General features: G+C 42.7%; 1 protein-coding gene across 1 annotated transcript in view; it reads right to left on the bottom strand.

Annotated features, from left to right (window-relative positions):
- TTN (titin) overlaps window positions 1-19466 on the bottom strand; it is a 340888-nt gene extending 321422 nt beyond the window's left edge. Inside the window, exons 1-11 of the mRNA XM_078603948.1 lie at window positions 19129-19466; window positions 15112-15215; window positions 13821-14018; window positions 12750-13037; window positions 11293-11396; window positions 7799-8004; window positions 4879-5776; window positions 4029-4340; window positions 3409-3519; window positions 1171-1470; window positions 8-73 (exon numbers count right to left, since the gene is read on the bottom strand). Of these exons, the coding sequence (XP_078460074.1) occupies window positions 8-73; window positions 1171-1470; window positions 3409-3519; window positions 4029-4340; window positions 4879-5776; window positions 7799-8004; window positions 11293-11396; window positions 12750-13037; window positions 13821-14018; window positions 15112-15202 (2574 nt within the window). The 5' untranslated portion in view covers window positions 15203-15215; window positions 19129-19466. The remainder of the gene's footprint in view (window positions 1-7; window positions 74-1170; window positions 1471-3408; window positions 3520-4028; window positions 4341-4878; window positions 5777-7798; window positions 8005-11292; window positions 11397-12749; window positions 13038-13820; window positions 14019-15111; window positions 15216-19128) is intronic.
- Between the last annotated feature and the right edge of the window lie 1723 nt (window positions 19467-21189).

Below are 21189 nucleotides of genomic sequence, written 5' to 3'. Positions count from 1 at the left end.
CACTTACAGCCACGAAGCTGGGTGGTGATGAAGCAGGCTGAGTAGGAACTGCTACAGCTTCTGGCGCTGTGACCTGCAAAGGGACACAAGAATTTCGATTTAAAGCTTCTTTCGTGACTGCAGGGATTCATCTTCTTGGTTCTTTCGGTAAAGTCACGTAGAATGGAAATAATAAAATAATAAAAATAAAACATAATAATATAAATATTATGTTATTATGTTTTATTTTATTAATAATAAAATAATAAATAAAAACATAATATTAAAACAAAATTATGTTTTCTTTTTATTATTTTATTATTTCCATTCTACGTGACTTTACCGAAAGAACCAAGAAGATGGACACAAGAATATGTTATTTTACAGATCTTTGTCAACCCACTGCTGGATGAAGGCCTCCCCCACGCCATGTCGTTTACGAGGGTTATTTGACCATATGTCACTACTGACGATGGCGCTCCCCAAATTTCACCAGGCTCACTGTTCATGAACTCTTGGAAGTGCTTGCACAAAGGATAGTAACATCTCATCCTGTGTTCTTGGAATCTCACCATGCTGGTCAGCCTGTGCTGAAAAAGCAGGGTGGGATCCCTTGGACTGGTTCAGATATGCCTCGGGCCTGATTATAGTCATGGCCGGGAATCGAACTCAGGTCGCCAGGCTCGCAACGGGCAAACTGGTGCGCCACTGCTCTCCCCCATTAGTTATTTACCAAACCACTTAATTAATTCTTCTTTGATCGGAAACATAGGAGAAAATCCGTAACTGACACATACAGGAAATGAAGGAATTCGTCCCCGCTTTGAGGGATAAACACAATGAAATTCATGTTTTCTACTTGACACGTAGACAACATCAGTCAAGCGGGGTTGAAAGATGTCATAAAAAAAATGCTCAGTGGGAAAAAAACTCTTAACAATGAATTTTTAAGCATCATGAATATAAATGGATATTTTAAAGTTCTGGTGCCGGAAGGGATCGTGGTAATAAATCGTCTTATTTCAGAGGATGGGTGATATATGACAGTCATTGAGATGTATTTCTATTAGTTCACAGGTTGAGGTGAAAAAAAAAGAATTGGCCGAGCCTACTGTGAGATGAAGATTGAGTGAAGGGACACTTTCACACCGTGGAATGGGAGTGATTTTCACACAGGTCTACCCAACACACCTCTTGGTGTCTCATATCAACAGCAGCCATGTGATCCTCCTTAAATTCAGCCACTCTCATGCCTGCCGCAACTTTTTGCTGCTGCTGCTGCTGCGTTGTTGTAGTTGTTGTTGTTGTTTTGTACATATCCCAGCTTTCAGAAAACGACGGGCTGGGCACGTGAACCTCATGCGTAGGCAAGCGTGGCTCAGAGTGTGGTCGAGGAGAGGGGGCCTTCACGGGCTTGATGACCCTGACGGCCGACTGTGGATGAGTCAACTCTTGCTGGAGAGTCGAAATATCCCGAGCGGACGTGGACACCTGGTCGGTTTGCAAGGGGGGCAATGCCATAAAAAAATATGTATACAGGCAAGGAGCCCAAAAAAGGCGTCATACATATAAACATGTTGCGCTTTGGGTTAGACGCCACACAGAATGGATTGGGAATGAGGAAGTGGGTAAAATTAAGCTGTTTCTCCAAGAGTTTCCAAGTTAGAAGGAATTGAAGCTGGGATTCCACGTGATGTTAAGCGGGGCTTTGGGATTGCAATTTGGAAGTTATACGATGAGGGGGGTGGGGATTCAATGGGTTAAAAGTAGATTTTTGTTTGTTTGTTACATCATGAGAGTGTGAAGGGAGTCATGGCCTAGCGTCGTCGTGGTGGGACTACCCTGGGCAGCGTAGCAGAAGAGTGTTTATTATCGAATTATTGTAGGAAAAAGGGAATTGCCACGGGAAAACGCAGTGAGGATGAAAATGAAAAAAGCGTAAATAAAAACGGCAGAAACACTGACGCCCATTATTTGTGCAAGTTAAGAAAGCAGCAGCACAGGGTTTGCAAATGATGTTAACAAGTTTGGTATCCGCAAGAGGATGTGTAATGACTGTGCTCATTTGCGATGCTTTACATGTTAATCTTGCGACGGGTTTTGTTTTTCCCCGTTAGGCACAGGATGTGATGGATGTGCATCATAAGTAGCTTTTTTTTTTTACGACCGCAGGACATACGAGTGTAACGATGTTACAGTCACAAAGTGTTCTTGGTCGGCAGAAACTCTCTCGGGTGAAGGTTAAATTAACAAACAAAAAACGGAAAACCAGCCAAAGCGGGTTAAAAAAAAAAACGGACCAAAAGCCGAAAAAATACAACAACGACGGCTGAAACATTTTCGCTGACAAACAGCGATACAAATGCACAACTCCGACACTATATCACAAGATGATGTTTCAAGTTAGTACAAACTTAAAACAATGGAGGTAAAATGTAACACTTTGTGAAAAATAACTCATTAAACTTAATTCCCACGTAAAGTACTGTCAATTTTTTTTACAATGCTGCTCGCAATGCTATTTACCGCATTTCCGAACCACGGCAACACGTACTGAAAACTGTCATTTACGTGATGCGCCTGTGCAGCATATTCAAAGGCATCCGCCATACATGGCTTTGCGATGCTTAAAAGCTTAAGTCTGCGTAATCGGACTCTTCACACTTGTTGCTCTGTCTATTTTTTTTTCACTCTATTTTTTTAACCAGGCCCACATGCCTGGCATGTCTCCTAGGTCTAAAGTGGGGTGAGCCGCAATAAGACCGGTATCTCTCCACAGACACATTGCTGCAGCTCATATTTCCCATTCCCCAAGCAAGTGGGTGCCAATCTAATGACAAGGTGGTTACTTATATGGATCTCAAAGTCGGTTCGAATTCTCTCGACTATTTCGGTCGCGAATCTCTGATACATTTTTGTTGTTGTTGTTCTTTTATGAACATTACGGGGTTTTTTTCCCCAAAATGGACCGCAATGCCTGGCCACACTGCCTGGTGCATTGAGCCCAGTGTGCTACTAATAAAATGTAATACATTAATTTAAAACGTTGCATTCTTGAAGTCTGTTATTTGTATAATTTTAAGATCTTGAATACGACACTTCTGAGTCAAGAAATAAGGGAAGTTCAAAGACATATTTGACATTAATAATAATTACTACATGTAACGATGAAATATACCTTAAGGTGGATCTAAAAACATAGCTATGTTTATCCACATACAAACTGCATTTTTTCATATATATATACATTTTCTATAAATTTTCAAAGACTTTAATGTCACTCTTTGCACTCATGTTTAGCATATTCAATAGGATTCTGTGATTGAACCCCACAGGGCACAATCACTGTGCTGTACGATAACTTTTAAAAAACCACGTCACTCAAAGCACCCATTAGCAAAATAACTCACAAAGGTTAATGGCTCTTACCTCCTCTGCCTCATGCTTAGGCACTGCTATCTTTGGAACGGTAAAGTGGGGCACAGGTTTGGACGATATTTTCTGGTCGAGATGCACAGTCGTTTCTGCTGCCCTGTGAATCTACAGTGGACCGATGGAATAAATGATGTAAAAAAAAAAATCAGTAACCCCCAGTGTTCAAACCGTTAAAAAAAAAATTCTATTTTTTATATATATGTAAGAAGGCAAAAAATACATCCATTAAAATCATGGAGATAAAGTACGCTTTGTTACATTATGAAATAAAGCAAAAATCCTCAGAAAGAAAAATGAAAGAGGGTTCATGTGTTTAAAAAAAAAGTCAGAGAATGGGGGGCTTCATTTATGTATTGGGAGAAAGGCAGTTTCTTTAGATATTCGGACATTTTTTGTTGAATTGCAAAAATTGCTTTTCTGCAAGCACACAACTCAATCAAGCAGAATTTTATACAATTCTAGCATTAAAAGCGCGTCCGTACTAACGAAGCTCCCAAAAAAATATATTTTTAAAAGGCTCCATTCATTGACACTCGTGTGCAAACAGAAGCGGACAAGAAAAAAAAAAGACGCATGAAGAAAAAAAGAAATGCCAGCACATCAGCAGCTCTGACCTCTGTAAAATGCACAGCCGGCTGCAGTTTGGGCTGCTGCGGCTGCGGCTGAGGACTCTTTGCAGCTACGGGGACAATCACTGTCTCGGTGCGGACGGTGTAAGCCCCGCCGCCCGCCACGTGCTCCGCGGAGACCCTCTGCGCAGCGGCGATGGACGACGACTGCGAAACGGTGGAAACGTGCACCGCGGCGGAGGCAGCGGCCTGTGGGGCGGCCGGAGTTTCCTCGGCCTGACCGGGGAAGCGCCCACGTGCCAGATCCACGGCCGCCACCACCGTGGCCACCGCATCGGCCTTTTTGCCCACGCCAGTCTGCGAATGATTGCCAATGATCATCGCAATTTGTCATAGGCGGCGGGGTGGGGGGGGGTCGGTGAAAGGGCATTGGGAATAGAGGCATTATTGGCATGATTGCGACGATTGATGGTGCCCACTGAGCAGTGGGTACGCACGTATATATTGTGACAGGTGTACACAGGTGAGTAACGCACGTGTGCAGGTGTGCATGGGTTGAGAGAGAGAGCGACTTCCTCGTGCTTTCGTGACATTTCTTTACAAGCAGGTGAGAGCCAATTGAGACATCGGGGGTCTAAGTCGTGTGTTGACGGAAAGGGTGCCCTTGACATTTCGTGAAGCAACGTTTGTCTTCCGAAAATTTTCGACAAGGAGCATATAAAAAAGTATTACCGTATATGTCTCATAGTCAAAGAGAGACTTGAGGTTAACAAAAAAAATCTGCAATTTGTAGGCCCATGGATTATCCAGTGAAACAAATGGTTCGTGAAAAGTGTAAAATGTGTCATCACAAAAATCGTGGATGAATAACATGCAAGCAATGTGACAAACATACCTCTTTTACAACAGTCGATGCACCGTAACCTCTGATGGTCTGCTGTTGCTGCGTCTGTATGGTCTGCTGCTGAATTTGTATGGTTTGTTGCTGCATTTGCAGGACCTGCTGTTGCTGCATTTGCTGTTGCTGCATTTGCTGTTGCTGTTGAATCTGTTGCTGCTTGATCTGTAGCTGGTGTTGCTGCTCCTGTTGCTGCTGTTGCTGCTTGATCTGCAGCTGGCGTTGCTGCTCCTGTTGTTGCTGTTGCTGCTTGATCAGCAGCTGGTGTTGCTGCTCTTGCTGTTGCTGCTTGATCAGTAGCTGGTGTTGCTGCTCTTGCTGTTGCTGCTTGATCAGTAGCTGGTGTTGCTGCTCCTGTTGTTGCTGCAGCTGTAGCAGTCGTTGCTGCTCCTGTTGTTGCTGTTGTTGCTTGAGCTGTAGTTGGCGCTGTTGTTCCTGCTGCTGCTGAATCTGTAGTTGGCGCTGTTGTTCCTGCTGCTGCTGAATCTGTAGTTGCCGTTGCTGTTCTTGCTGTTGCTGCAGCTGCAGCTGACGATGCTGCTCTTGCTGCTGTTGCTGCAAAAGCATCTGCTGCTGCTGCTGTTGCTGATGTTGTATTTGGACTTGCTGCTGCGACTGCTGAATCACCGTGCGGGTCTCCTGGACCTGGTACTTAGTCGCTTTGCCTTGCAGTGTGTAGGCTTGAGCAGCAGCTGTGATGGCCGCAGCGGCGGCAGCGGCCTGCCTTGCCTCGGATACCCGGGTCTCCGTCGTGACAGCGAAGCTCTCTTGCTTCCAGGGTGGACGGGCCTCACCAGTGGCCGTCGCCTGCATCGTCGTCTTGCGCATCATCACCGGTGATCTCACCGAGCGGATGGGGGATGCAGAGGAGCCTCTCCCAGCCGGTGAGAGAGATCTGAAACCGAAGGCAAAAGGGTGCGTTCAGCCACTTTCGCGACGTTTTCCACTGCCACATCCGAGCCACGCTCAAGCGGGGGCTCTGGCTGTGCCAGGTGGGTTCCCACTGGCTGTCTGCTGAGCCAAGCCGATTAAAATATCCTGAATTTGGAGCAGGGCCAGGCATTGGCAGGGCAGGGGTTCAGAATTTTCATTGTATGTCGTGATAAAATTGATTAACCCTCCTGGCCTCACCTATTTAAGCCAAGACATGAGGGCAGGAGGGAAAGTGTGCGAGGCTACAGCAGGCAATAGGAAATTAGGGTATGTTTTGTCGTGAAAATGCCCTCATGACCAGGGCACACCGTGAAGAGCAATACAGATAAGTGTCACGGCTAACATTATGAAAATATTTCAGAGGAAATGGATTGAGTTTTTAAATAAGTGGTGTAACAATGGAACTAAAATAAGCAAATATTCCCATTACCTACCAACTCCAGTGTAAAATTTGATAAAAACGTGGAAAAGCTAAAACCATGTAGATGTATCATGTGATTAAATTCCACAATGTCATTGGCTAAAATAGGTGTTTTTTCAGGGTTAATTATGGATGTCTTATGTCACAAAAATCACAGTTCCACTAATGACGTCTGGGCCAACACAACACTAAGATGATTAATCATGCAACCATTTATTGCACGATTTATAAGTGCTTCCACAGCTGGTTTATATGAGAGGATATCCACCATTAACTTCCAAGTAATGTCAAGAAAGGCAACTTTAATCAAGCCTTCATGTGAGGCTGCAACACAAATGTGAGGCAAAGTGACGTATGTAACAACAAAAACAACAACACAAATTAGCAGTATTATTTAAACGTATCATCTATAGGGAAACACTGGTGCTACGTTGAGACCACCGAGACCAATGCCTTATGCATCAGACATGATAGTGGTACTAAAAATAACTCAGTGCCTGTGACCCGAGACTAGCCAAATAGGGAAAGTGGCCCGGCCGTGGTCTACACGGGGACAAATGGGCACACAACACTGCCATGAAGTGGTGTGTCACACAGCGATGACATTGACTGCATTGCCGCTCTGAAATTAAATTGTGGTACAACAATGCCAGACCATGTTGAAAGTGCGGCGCTCATACTGCACTGCTCCGACTCGCTTTGGAGAAGAAACTGGTTGAGGGAAACGTAAATGTAGGTGGCACAATCATGCCAGTCGTAGTGAAACCATTTTGGTTCAGTATAAAAAATATCGGTGCGGTGTTAGTGGGCAATAGAGCAATAGACGGAGTCAATCTCTGTGGACCTTTGAGTGTCACGCGTTGTGTGCCTGGGTTTTATCCGAGCACTGGTTTCCACCCACATGCCAAACATGATTCAATGGAAGCCATGCGTATTAGTTACTGCTGCTATTTTCTTTAAACCCGATGCCTAAAGTCACTGGCGAGCTTCGGTGGTAATCCATCCAAGTACTAATCATGCTTGAGTCTACTTAACTTCAGAGATTTTTATGACACCAGGCATGTTTATGGATTTATGGTTATTTGGTCATAGGGAATTCTTTGTTAACTACTTGCTACTTTTACTGCATTTGTAAATTTGATATATGACTTGAACGTTGTTTTATTGGGAAAAAAGCAACATGACAACATGCACCCCTACTGGCAGACTAACACCCATTTTCCGGCTGGTGCTGTGTACAATCTTGGGCCGCACAGGGTCAGCTGCCATTGGGGGTGCGCTTGGCTAGACCGCAGCAGGGCATTAGAACAGTTGAGATAAGAGACGTGACGTCAGGCGCTTAGAGTTACCGTGGCATTTAAGTGCCCTATAAATGCTACTCCTCTACCTTACAAAAAATGTCCACAGTAATCATAAAGTGTTTGTTTTATAGAGCATCGTCGTTCGTGCAAATTGCATCTCACAATCACCGACGAACCACAACCAGGCTAGAAGGCAGCCAGGTAGTTAACCGGCGGCGACGATTGCCCAAGCTCTGCAAGTACCCTGTATATTAAGACGTACCTGACAGGAGAGGGCGATGGTGCCTTCACTGAGCGAACGGGGGAAGGCGATAGCTGTCTCACGGCCAGAACTTGCGGCGTCGGCGACGGAGGCTTGGGGATGATGCGCGGGGGCGTCTTGTGATGCAGCTCGCGTGTCACTGTTTTGCCCTCCATTACCATCTCCATGTGCCCCGAAGACTGGGCCTCAAATCTGGTCTCCACGCGCTGGATAAGGCCACACGGAAGCGGAGTTTGAAAATTATAACAATCGGAGTTAAACTTTCGCTAAATTTATCAAGGTGACAGCTAGGGCCAAATTCAGCCGGAGCTGTCAGGAAGTGAGGTTTCAAAATGTTTCTCCAGCTGCCCCCATCTGTCCCCTCCTTTAGGGGAGGGGGGGGGGCAGATGGGGACAGGTTCATGGAGAGTCGCTACATCATGGGACCTCCTTTGCCAGTATCAAAATATCATAATAGGTTTTTACCCTTTAAAACAGGTGTTAAGATAGTACACCTTTTGTCGTCCTATGGTCTAACACCATTTGAGATGAGGTTCAAAAAAAGCTGTCTCTGGTGTGGACCAATCAGTTTCAAGAACAATGCATATATTATCAGAGTATGTATTTTTTGCATGATTCCTAATTAAAAGGTTTCATACTCTTTGGTTCTTTCGGTAAAGTCACGTCGTTAGAAATAAAATAAAACAAATCACGACGTTTCGATCGTAACACAAGTGGTCGTTATCAGTCCTGATGACAGATAGTACGCCTTTTGGCGTCCTCTGGCCTGATGAAGTTCGCTTGTGTTGCGATCGAAACATCGTGATTTGTTTTATTTTATTTTATTTCTACCTACGTGACTTTACCGAAAGAACCAAGGAGTATGGATTCCTGCAGCCACGAAAGCTTCAAATAAAAAAAGGTTTCAGTTTGGTGTTTTAACAACTTAACACCTATTCTTGGTTCTTTCGGTAAAGTCACGTAGAAATGAAACAATAAAACAATATAATATTTATATAAAACAATATCAAAAAATCTATTCTTATCGGTGTTAAGATGTTAAAACACCAAAACCCATTTTTGGTGTTTTAACATCCTAACACCTGTTGTATTGCCAGAAAGGGTAAAACCTATTCTTATAGGTTCAGGGAGTTGACAATTGGGGGTTGCTGGAAACTATTCGAAAGAAAATGTATCCCTGGTAAAAAGAAACATTGATAGACATATATCAACCTCTTTTTTAAAGACGCATACATCACGTAGTTGAGCTAAGTCAGGTCGGACTAAGGGTCTCTTTTTCAAGGTTAGACGTGGATCACAAAATGATCAAGTACAGTCGAAAACAAAATCACAATCCTCAAGTCAATATTGAAATGTTCAACAATTAATACCAAACAAGTAGTGCAATGTTCATTTAAGCAATTCATTTGCAGAATATAGCTACTCTACAAGGCACAGTAAAAAAAAAAATACATTCAAAATTGATGTAATGAGTGGATACCATTTTAAATTCTAGTTCTGAAGTTTTTGTGACTGCAAGGATCCATACTCTTTGTTTTTTTTCGGTAAAGTCACAGAGTATGGATCCTAGCAGCCACGAAAGCTTCAAATCTAGAAATAAAACCCTCTACGGGGAAGAATTTCGCTTATCTGTTAGAGTTTTTAACAGACAACGAGACAAGAAGTCACAGCTTATCGACTTAATAACTCTCTTCACACGCCACAGTAATTTTGCTGGAGCAGTCAACACCTGATGACGGTTGCTTGTGTTGCTTCCAAAACGTCGTGATTTAATTTATTTGTTTTCATTTTAATTTATTTCATATTTTTTACCTACGTGACTTTACCGAAAAAAAAAACATTTTAAATGTATCGTTTTGTCCATCACAGTGGTACATGCAATGGCATATCTTCGTGAATGCCATCACAGGATCTTTGACGATTACTTTACAGTCGATGGCAGTTGTGGTGATTTCCCAAAAGCATTCACAGTGTAGATTGTAGGGATGGAACGTGGCTAAGATGCAAGCGTGCTTCGCACGAGGCAGGCGAATCAGACCGATATAATTTGCTTATAAACAATATGTAGCCGGCAATATGAGAAATTGAGAGAGGCACATTCTCACGTACATTTAATATGCACTTTTAAATTTCCATACGTGTTTTGGAAATGCGCTTGCTTATTGTACTAAACCTCAGGAAAAAGCAAATATGTATGGCTGAGAGAATACGGTGCATTAATAAACACCTGTATTCTATTCCATATCTGCCAACTGGTATAATTTAAGCGGTAACCTGCTGATGGTGCAAACAATTAACTAATGATTACACTTTAAACCTTTTTTTTAAACGAAAATAGAAAATGAATTTTTTTTGCTTTGAAAATCGGTATGTAGTAACAGACCCATTAAAATATGCAGGCTACAAACTTAAATCTATTGGCCTAGTAAGTGTCATACTCACACAGGAGAACGTTTTATTTGGTTTAACACGTAGACTTTCGCGAACAATATTATACACAATAGAGGATTTTGGGTTATATCGCGTAAACATAAATGTTTTTGGCTAAGAAACAGGATTTCAACACAAATATGGCTCATATTCTTAGGTTTTTTCGGTAAAGTCACGTAGGTAAAACATCAAAATTAATGAAAATAAAATAAAATAAAAATGCAGCTAATCTGGCTGTGACGGTCCCACCTGATGACGGAGACTTGTGTTGCCTCCGAAACGTCGTGATTTTTTTTTTTTTCCATTAATTTTGATGTTTTACCTACGTGACTTTACCGAAAAAACCTAAGAATATAATTCCTTGCAGTCACGAAAGCTTCAAATCTAGAACAAATATGGCTGTCACCTCACGATGCTAGTTGTAATTACTGACGAAACGTCGTACTCGAATTGTAAATGTTGTGGGTTTACTCTCCAACACACCGGTGCCCTGTACGAGTAATGAATTTGCACGTTTTGTTAACGTGAGGAACTTGACTAATTGGCTGTGTCAAGTGGTGGTGGGTTTAACAACACATTTATATTTACGCGATCTAACCCATAAACCTCTATTATGGAAAGTTTTATTTACTATTAAAAAATCATATTAATTTCCAAAAGGCTGCTGATATTCTTCTGTTTGGGTTCCAGAGGACAGCGTTATACTCGCCATTTCACATCTAACTCCATTGTAACTCCTGCAATCTCTCATTTACTTGATACAGCTGTCGTGGCTGTGACGGTACCACCTGAAGACGGAAGCTTGTGTTGCCTCCGAAACGTCGTGATTTTTATTTTTATTTTATTTTACTTTTGAATGTTTTTACCTACGTGACTTTACCGAAAAAACCTACGAATATGAATCATTGCAGTCACGAAAGCTTCAAATCTGGAATAAATGTACATAATTTACTCACACATACAATACCCTCAAGAAACTGCATCATTTAAAGCCAGCACACACCGCAAGTTATAAATACAATGTGAGATTTTTTTTTAAAAATATTTTTTTCAGTGACCTTTACCTTTTCAACACGTGCTTGTCGAGTCTGTGAAATAGTTGTTTCTCCACCAACTGAAACAATCGTTTTTGTCTTTTTAGCAGGAATGACTTCAGCAGCCTCTTCGCCTGATGAATAAATATGCACACACACACCACACGCACGCACGCACGCACACACACACACACAGACACACACACAGACACACACACGCACACACCACACACACCCACGCACACGCACACACAGACACACACAGACACACACACACACAGACACACACACACACACACGCACACACAGACACACACACACACACCACACACACACACACATGCACACGCACACACACAGACACACACACACACACAGACACACACCACACACACACCACACGCACACACACACCACACACACACCACACACACACCACACACACACCACACACACACACACACCACACACACACCACACACACCACACACACACCACACACACACACACCCACACACACACACAGACACACACACAGACGATAAGTTAATGCACTGCATTGTCTAGATCAGGGATTTGCAACCAAAATAACAAGGAAACTTTTTTTGTAAAAATTCAGTATAAAAAAAACTCGATATTTCAAAGTCGTAATGAACATCAAAACGAGACGGTGGTCCTTGATAAACGACGTCACGGAGCAGTTCTTAAAGAGCTGCATGCGGCTCCGTAGCCGCAGGTTGCTGACTCCTGGTCTATACCCGAGCTGATGCTCTGTGCACATACATTGCCATGCGCTGAGCTTACAAGATGCTGTGACCGTTTCCCGTAATGCTGTACAACCTCATTATGAATCAATGAATGAAATGTTTATTTGTTACACGGAGAGTCTAATTTATCCGAGTACCCAGAGAGTTTGCAAGGGAGATTTGTGGTGCATCAGAAGAGAACAACAGCATCAAGGTGACGTGTACAGAGGAACAGGCAACAATGGAACAGAACGCATCACAGGTGCAGGCACAAATAGTGCTTGAAGAATAGAAATTAACAACATTAACAAAAATAAACAGGCATATTGCACCAAAAACGAAGACGAGGTAATGAACGGCATTCAAGCAATACAACCACAATCTCAAACAAAAATTCTACAACATTGCTGATGAACAAGAACCTGACACTAATCAACTATCCTTACAATAATACCCTAAGCATGTGGAAGTGCGACAACGCTAATAACCCTGACACGTGTGACTGTGGTGAAACACAGACCAAAGGACCATTGATCGATTGGTCTGTTGGCTGCTGGAGGAACCACGAACAGTGAAGGACCTTGCCAGAGCGACGAACCAGGGCCATATAAAGCGCCCGATACTGGCAACAACAAAAAACTTACGACTGTGGTTGCAGGACACTTCGTGCGCCGCTTGTCCCATTTAACAGCGAAAAAATCGTGCATGAGAACAAGACGTTTAAAAACAAAATGGCCGCACCGGTCACGAGGAGTTGCGCGGAGGAGGTCGCTCGCCCCACGTTGTTGCTCGCTGTGACGGAGTAGGTGCCGGAGTCTTGTGGATAAGCCTCTGCGATAATGAGGCTGTAGAGATCCCCATCCTGGACAAGTCTGAAGTCCTGGGAGCTGTGGATCTCTGCGCCTTCGCGAAAGAATTTTACGGTTGCCGCAGGGATTCCCGTCACGCGGACATCCAGACGCACCTCTTTGCCCTGGCTCACAGAAATGCTCTGGAGTCTCTGGGTAAAGTTTGGCGGTGCTGTTTGGGCTGCATAGTCACGAGTGGGTGGGGAGGAGCACATAGGAACACATTGTATGGTTAGGTTAATGATCACTGCTGCTTGGGCGATTTACTTTTCAAATATAATATAAGGTGGGATTAAACGACCTCTTGTGTCCTGTTGCAAACAGAAATTATGTGATCAGCCATAGTTTGAGGCGATTGGTGCACTTTAGATGCAACCGGCTAAAAGTTATGCAGCTAAACAGACAACCCACACCTGAGCACCAGGACACAAAGGCTGTTAGCCCACTCTACTGTATTTCCATGTGGATGGGTACGCACCGCTAGGGCACAACGCATCCACGTGATAGCGTTTGTGGACATACTCTGGGATATTTGTTAGAAAGTAAGACGATCAATCAATCGCATCGACATTGCTCGACTGAAAATTACAATTGACAACTTCGATCTGTGGTCGATTACTTGGGCCCCTTTAAAAATGGCAGCCGTCCCCACATCGTGCCTGCTCCCTAAGGTGAGAAGCCTCCTGCAAGCCACGCCCAGGATGGCATGGGTGACCATGCCAATGACATTACCAAGTCCTCCCCACACACCCCCCCCCCCCCCCCATACATGGACACACGTGGGAAACAGAGGTGAAACTTTTTTGCAACTATTTTGGGCCCTATATGATGAGTCGAGAAATCAAACCGGTAATTAATCGGAGAGCCCAACTTTAGTCAGGGAAGATGCTGTATTCGGAAGTTTGACCGATGTCCATTGATGGGTGCTTTTGGCGTGCCTGACGCATTGGTGCCCGTTACTCACCGGTGACAAGAAGCTCTGCAGTGCTAGTAGCCTGTCCAGATCCATTGGTAGCTCGTAAAGAGTACTTTCCACTCCGTGCAGCCGAGACGGCGGAGATCGTCAGCGTTGCGCGGCCGCTGCTGAACGAGATCTCCGCGCCTGGTGCGGAGGAAATTGCCTGGCCATCTCTGAACCAGCTCACCTCAGGAACTGGCAAACCTGCAAGGGAGCACGCGCAGCACCGGCGCACAATGAGTGCAATGCAACACACGTGAGAACGTCATGGGCACGGCCCTGCAATTGCCTGCCCAAGACAACCGGTGGTGGAAAAGCCTCCACTAAACAGAGCACTTAGAGAGCCCCTCTGGCATTGCCGTGAGGTGGCAAAGGTGGGATTACCCACACTTTACCCCACCGCACATGATCATCCGATTCACTGGCTGCAGTGTAAGCATTTATACTGCTAGGTAGACAGAGGAGGATCGAGGGATTTAATTTATTTGCTGGTTATTTCAACTGCCACGCTGGGAGGTCGAATCAAACTGACGACCTCTGGATTGCAAACCTACCGTTATGTAGCACCGTCCGTAGCCACCGTGCTAATCGGAGGTGCGGGGGAAGGACAACAAACTAAACCACAAAAACAATTCGGTGGCAATCCACAACGCATTCGCCAGCGAGTAACAATAAAACGACTAGAGCGGTGTATTTACAACAGCGAGATACATTACAGTTATTCTTAAAGGTTATTTTACACCTCGTGGTATACACGCCAGGAGAAGCTGATTTGTTAATGCAAATGAACGGCAAAAAACTTCACACGTAGCTATTTTGTAACGTGCGTGCATTCCACTTAATTTTATCTTACCAAGAGTACTTTCCCATTTGTAGAATTAACGACTCGATTTAAAATAGAGCATGATGTTTTCAAGATGATGTTAGTTTCTAAATGCATATTCAAATGTGCAAGTAAAAATCAAAACAGAATGATAATAAATTGACAATCTTGTCAATTAACTGCTGGATGATGGTCTCCCCATGCAGGTTCGTAAAATTAAGGCTATTTGAGCATATTTTACCACACTGGTCAGAGCAGGTTTGAAAGAGGGGAGGTTGATAGCAACTTTGATCACTCAGTACTCATATTAGCCACATGTGGGAATCAAACTTAGATCACCAAGTTCATACAGCAGCATGCTAACCACTGCCCTATGAACTCCCCAACAACATACTATGTATAAATATCACATATAAACGTAACGTGTATAGACTAGACAAGGTAGGTACGGTGTATACACTTGGAATAACTTACCACTAATTTCAGCCTCGAACGTTGCAGCACTACCCTCAAGTGCTACAACGCTCTGCAGAGGCTTTATAAATGATGGTGCTTTTTCAGTCATCCCTTTAGGCACTCTGCAGAACACACAAACGAGGAGCATGTACGCATTAATACACCACATTCATCATGAATGCAAATAACAAAAAATGTATAAAGCGCCCTTAAATAATCCTTATCGGAGTGCTATCAATTTGTGAATTTGCCTCCCAAAGGTGGGAAACCCCCTAGAAGCCACGCCCAGGACAATTTTGGCTGATGATAACGATGGCGTCACTCAGACCCACCCATCACCTCTCGTCCAGCGACATACGTGAGAATGGAAGTGACACTTTTATCCCAATTCTTTTCACGTGACCTCTTTTGCTCGTCACAATGTTCCAATTTCCCGGTCCATTTCCAAATCAGTCATTGAGTCCAAACATGTCCCAAACAATTATTACATCACTGGTCAACAAAAAAAAAATTCTGGCCTGGACTTTTGCAGCTCTTTTAAGACTAATTTCAGGGTGCTGATTCCAAATCTGATCTCAGATTTGATCTATTACATCTCATTTTTATGCTATCGGCATACCCCATTTTAATTGATTTTACCCGAAATGTACTCTGTCACTTATGATTGCAAGTTGTTGCGAGTCAGTGACTGCTTTAGTGTTAAAATATGGTGCTGTATTTTTAGGATAGTGTGTTTATAATATCATTTTATGTAGATATCCACATTTATTTAATATTTTTCTTCTGCAGTTTTTATTGCAAATGCAATATTTGATATCTCAAAAACCTAATGTGATAGACAAAAACTGATGCCAGATTTGGAATCAGCACCCCAAAATTACTTTAAAACCGTTGGAATACCTTATGCCAGAAAAAGTGTGTTGACCAGGGTAATTATCGACGCGTTAATATCGCTCAAAAATGAACGCTGAACGAGATGTTACCGCCTTTGCGGAATTTTGATTCGGAAAATTTGAAACCAATATGTACTGACCCCAATATTAAACGTGTTAACGGCTTCATAAAATAATGCAATGGTTCTCCAACTTTTTTTGGCCCGCCAACCACTCAGCCGATGCAAAGATTTCCGCAGACCACCCAGGCCAGCCCCTCCCGGGTGACAAAACGCATTCACTTCTCTCTCTAAATACCAGTTAATGCTAAGTGATTAATATGAGCGGAACATAAAACGTATATTTTTGACACAGTTAAAAGTATTTTTTTTTATAAGGGGGGTTATTTAGATATTATATTTTGGGTAGTTTAATCGGGGAAGTTTACCAAAAAATTTTTTTAATATATATGGTAAGAAAAATGTATTTTCGAAACAAAAGGTATAAACATAGTCATGATTTATTTTGTAGGCATATATGCCTACACACCCTACATACAATAAAGTCAGTAGTATCTACGATAGAGTCAGTAGAATCTGGCTACACACCCTACATACAACAGAGGCTTTAGTATCTACTATAGAGTCAGTAGTATCTACTATAGAGTCAGTAGTATCTACTATAGAGTCTGTAGTATCTGCACACATGGGGGGGAGAAGAGGACATCAGTGGGGGCGACGGGCAAGGTGCGACGCGTCGAGAAGCACTCTGCAGGAGCTAGAATGAGGTTGCAGCAGGCCGCCGAAATTCTAGTTGCAATAAAAAAGCATAGCTGGACACATAGCTGCTACTTATTTCCCACAAAATTCAGAAACAACGTTTTTTGTTATTGCTAGACAACTTGAACTGTCTATCTTCTTGGTTCTTTCGGTAAAGTCACGTAGAAGGGAAATAATAAAATAGCAAGTTTTCTATCATTTCCAAGCATTGTTGCGTTGCTCTCCAATGTGCTCTTCTCCCCGGAGAGCGCCGAGTTCTAAGGTGCATTTGCATATCCATTGTGTGAGAAACTGTCATCAATTCCTTTACATTTGTGTGGGGGGGATGGGGTAAAAAAAAAAAATTCCAACCATCTACGTAGACTTTAAAATAGCAGTAAGACATCATGCCGCATTGTTTAACTCCATTACACACTTACAATATGCCTGATATATGTTATCTAATAGAATGTAAATACTATGCTATATATTGTGCAATTGCTGTTGACCTATATACGGATATGAATGTAATTATAAATATTATACATGCACTGCAGATGCAATATTTTTATGTAAGGCCTAATATATAATCAATCTATATCCTACCTAACGCTGCGTGCATTTATATGTATTGCATAGCATATGAAATTGCTGCTGCTTGTCTAAATTAAATCGCTTTAAAGACAATACTGCAATTGCCTTATTCAGGGAGGTAATACTATATTTTAAGACACTGCAGACCTTAATACAAAAAAATATGCAAAAAGGTGTTCATGGAAAGGACCCAGAGCAAGCCAACACCTCCCCCAAGATGGTAGGTACATGGCACCACATGCACCCATGGAAAATAAATGTAGCCATGCTCTGACACGGGCACGATATATGCCAACAGCTGTGTGACCTCTCTGCCAGGTAATCAAGCCAATGCCACCGCAACCAGCACAACCACCAGCACCATGGCATCTAACGTGCCGTATACATTTTCACATGTCGCAGACAGATCACTGATTCATGGCTGAGCGTTTGGGCAAATTATGTTTATGACAACCTTTTTAAAGGTGGCTTTTCAATCTTGCAATCTTGCCGGTTTTATGCTTTGGAGTATTACAATGTCAGATTCGTTCTAGTGGAATGAAGAAATATTAGGTGAGCTCGAGTGAAAGCATTCCAAATGTTAGCCCAAGTAAAGAATTTAAAGGCGAAATACGTTTTCATTAATTTTATTTGCACTAGTAGTATTTCAATAATGAGAAGATGAATTCAGCTAAAGGTTGAAAAAATATTACGTAACAGTGAATGAAAATTAATTGTCTATCCACCCTCGTAATTATACGCAAATGTAAATTTTAACGTGCAAAAAAACCGCACCTTTGCTAATTATTGAAACTCAAGATAGATGAGTGAAAAACGCGTGAAAAGTATCTTCCACGAACATGTATTCAGCACGTAATTATTTGAGAAACCTGACCTCAATTATTACTTAAAAGTGTATACTCAGGCTGCAAAAAAATAACCATACATGTTTGTGCACTTGCTCATCCCTTTTGATTGACAGGCAGCACATGTCCAGCCACCCACTGTGCGGCCGTATCAGGTGGCCCTGCTACAGCTGGCCATATAAAGGCATCTGTGCCCAAGCGCCTCTCCGTACCAAAGTAACAGCGTCTATTCTTAGGCGGTGACAAATGCCCGCTTGGCACAAAGTGTATGTCAACACTTGCAATTTCATATTTTGTCTATGAATTTTTATTTTTTTCGGGTGCATTTTCTTGCATTGGAGCTCTACAAGTGTCCAGAACGCACTAATAATCACTGCGAACTCGTGATCGCAACCGACGGCACAAATTAACACGTGGGTCATATACGTTTACAGGCAACTCATGAAAACATATTTTCTAAATGAGCACATTTTAAAGTTGTGCATCTTACAAAAAGTAGCAATAACTTTTGCATTATGTTGCACATTTCTGTAAGTTTTGTCTTCAGTGATAAAATGTACATGTCGTGATTATCAAAAATGGAAATTATGTCCAACTTCACAGCATACAAACACATACATATTTGTGATTCTGTTAATTTAACGGATCGATTACACATCAACTAATTTGCGCATGTTTTAAGCAGACCGCTAATGCTGCCACTTAAAATGCAATGGATTTTGAAAACAGTTCCGCCAATTATCATACTTAAGACAGTTTCTCCCCACTTGTGCAAACTATGAACATATTTAATTCAGAACATTTTCTCACGTCTAATTATATTTGCATATTTCAATGCATAACCATTCACCTTTTGCAACTCGTATCAACCTTTTTTTCAATATATTCTCACGAATTTTAATGGACATTACCCACTCAAAACCACACGGTCTCAACGATCCGCTCAATGTATCAGAGTCGACTCACCTTGACACTCAAGAGTGCCTAAAATAACAAACCGTGGGGGCTTGGCCCAAATCTGCTGATATTTTGGAGAACTTCAGTGAGAGGAGCGTCGAGTTGAACAAACACCGCCGGGGAAACGGAGAGACCCTCTAACGTTACGGGACCCAAACTACACGTCGTGGTGGGACGTGTAGTTTGAAAAATCCCACGCAATCCCTAGACCCGAGGTAAGGCAGGGACGCACCAACCGCTCAAAAGCCACAAGTGAGACATTTTGCTATATATACCCCAGCAGTGCCCGATGGGCCACGTCCCACTAAGGCCACCGCCGCTTTCCCATTGGCTGCCCACTGTTGCGCACAGAACTCTGGGCAGTCGAAAACTGAAGCCTTACAAAAGTGGGCATGACAAATCAGGGCTTGTCATCCACGCCACCCAGCTGGCACCATGCTCAATATTCATGAGGAGGTACCAAACGCCGACATTTTACGTGTGTTTCTGTATCTGTGTTCAAACAGCAGTCGGCAAAAATTGGAGTCAACATTCTACGAAGAATCTGCCATCACGTTCAAATGGCTGTCATGAAATTGACGTTGTTTAAAATGGATTTATTTCGTTTCGTGTTGTTTTTTTTATACGGGACCCTACAACAATGTATATGTAAGCAACAGCTGACTCTACAATATGCAAGTGCCAGGCACCAATAGGCCCAGGTTAAATATAACTCAGTGATGGCATCTACAGGGCCCTCAGTTTATAACTGTCGGCAAGTGCTGCTGTCAGTCAAGGCTCCGGTCCCATCAAGATGCCCGTAGACAATCCCGGTTCACATACCCAGCTGAGACACGTTACTTAAGCAAGGAGGAAATAAGAATACGCGTAACAATGCATTGAAAATCTCGGCATTTCAAATTGCAAAGGTTTTATTTACAAAAAACAAATTCAAGGGAAAGATTAAACACTTTCCACATAAAGTTGTTCCATTTCGCTTGCAATGAAAACGCCTTTTGTAACTCTATTGCGAAAAGCAATACACACTTTGGTAATTGTTAAAACTTTCACACCGCACAAATTACTTGAAATAAACTGCCAAAACGCCATTTCATAGAAGGATATATACCATACATAGACGAAATATAAATATAGTGGCAAACGTGCAAATCCATGTAAGCAGGAATTCAAAAACAACATCACGATTAGGAGTCTTTCAAGGCTATATTAAATGTACAACCTAACATATCCGTAAAAAGTTAAAGGCGCAACCCTGCAATTGCCTGCTCATGTCACCACTGGTGGAAGGGCCTCCAGTAGAGCGAGCTCTGGAAAATCCTTCTTGAGGTTAATTTTGGCCTCTTCTTCTACGCTGACCAAACGTCTTGAGAAGAGGTGGAAGTACCCACACTTTACTCCACAAACACACGTGACCATGCTGTTCAACTGTGCGTGGTGGACCCCGTGTTTACTGCTGGGTGGACAGAGGGGTACACACGTGGGGTTGATGAAACTTTCCCATAAATGGGACGGTATTTTGTTATTCAACGCACGCATCTTTTCCACTCAAAATCCAGATGTGATCTAAAGAGACACATCAGATCGGTTAAAATGTAATAAACATGTCATGGTGTGGGACTAAGTACCATTACATCGACCGCACTTAATGATCCAGGCAAATGTTCTGAGAGAATGGCATGCACGGCCATAGCTTCATGCAATATGCAATGGCGAAGTGAAAATGTGACACGAAAGCGCTGTGTATCCTGCAGGACTGTTTTACTGTTTTTCATGATTGTGTTTTCATTGCAGTTGCTGAGGACAGGCCCAAAGGTGGAAAAACAATGTCAAGTGGCCAGCAATAAACAGCACCACTCAAGGTGTCAAACATTAATAATACATTCACTAAATCTGTTACAAAAGCCCGGCGTTCCGTGTGTCCGTTTGTCCATCAACTAAATTATAAGAGCCTTTCAGAAGTCTTGAAGCAAAAAGTGAAAGAAAGTGGAGCCCTTCCTCCCAGATGCGGAGGTATAAAGTTGATCCAACAGGGTTCCAACAATTGTCGACCCCCCCCCCCAAATACAATAA

The sequence above is a fragment of the Lampetra planeri genome, chromosome 21 (genome assembly GCF_965212315.1).
Source record: "Lampetra planeri chromosome 21, kcLamPlan1.2.h2, whole genome shotgun sequence".
In the NCBI taxonomy this organism is placed as follows: domain Eukaryota; kingdom Metazoa; phylum Chordata; class Hyperoartia; order Petromyzontiformes; family Petromyzontidae; genus Lampetra; species Lampetra planeri.
Note: the sequence above shows the minus strand (reverse complement) of the source record. Positions and strands in the feature narration are given on the sequence as shown.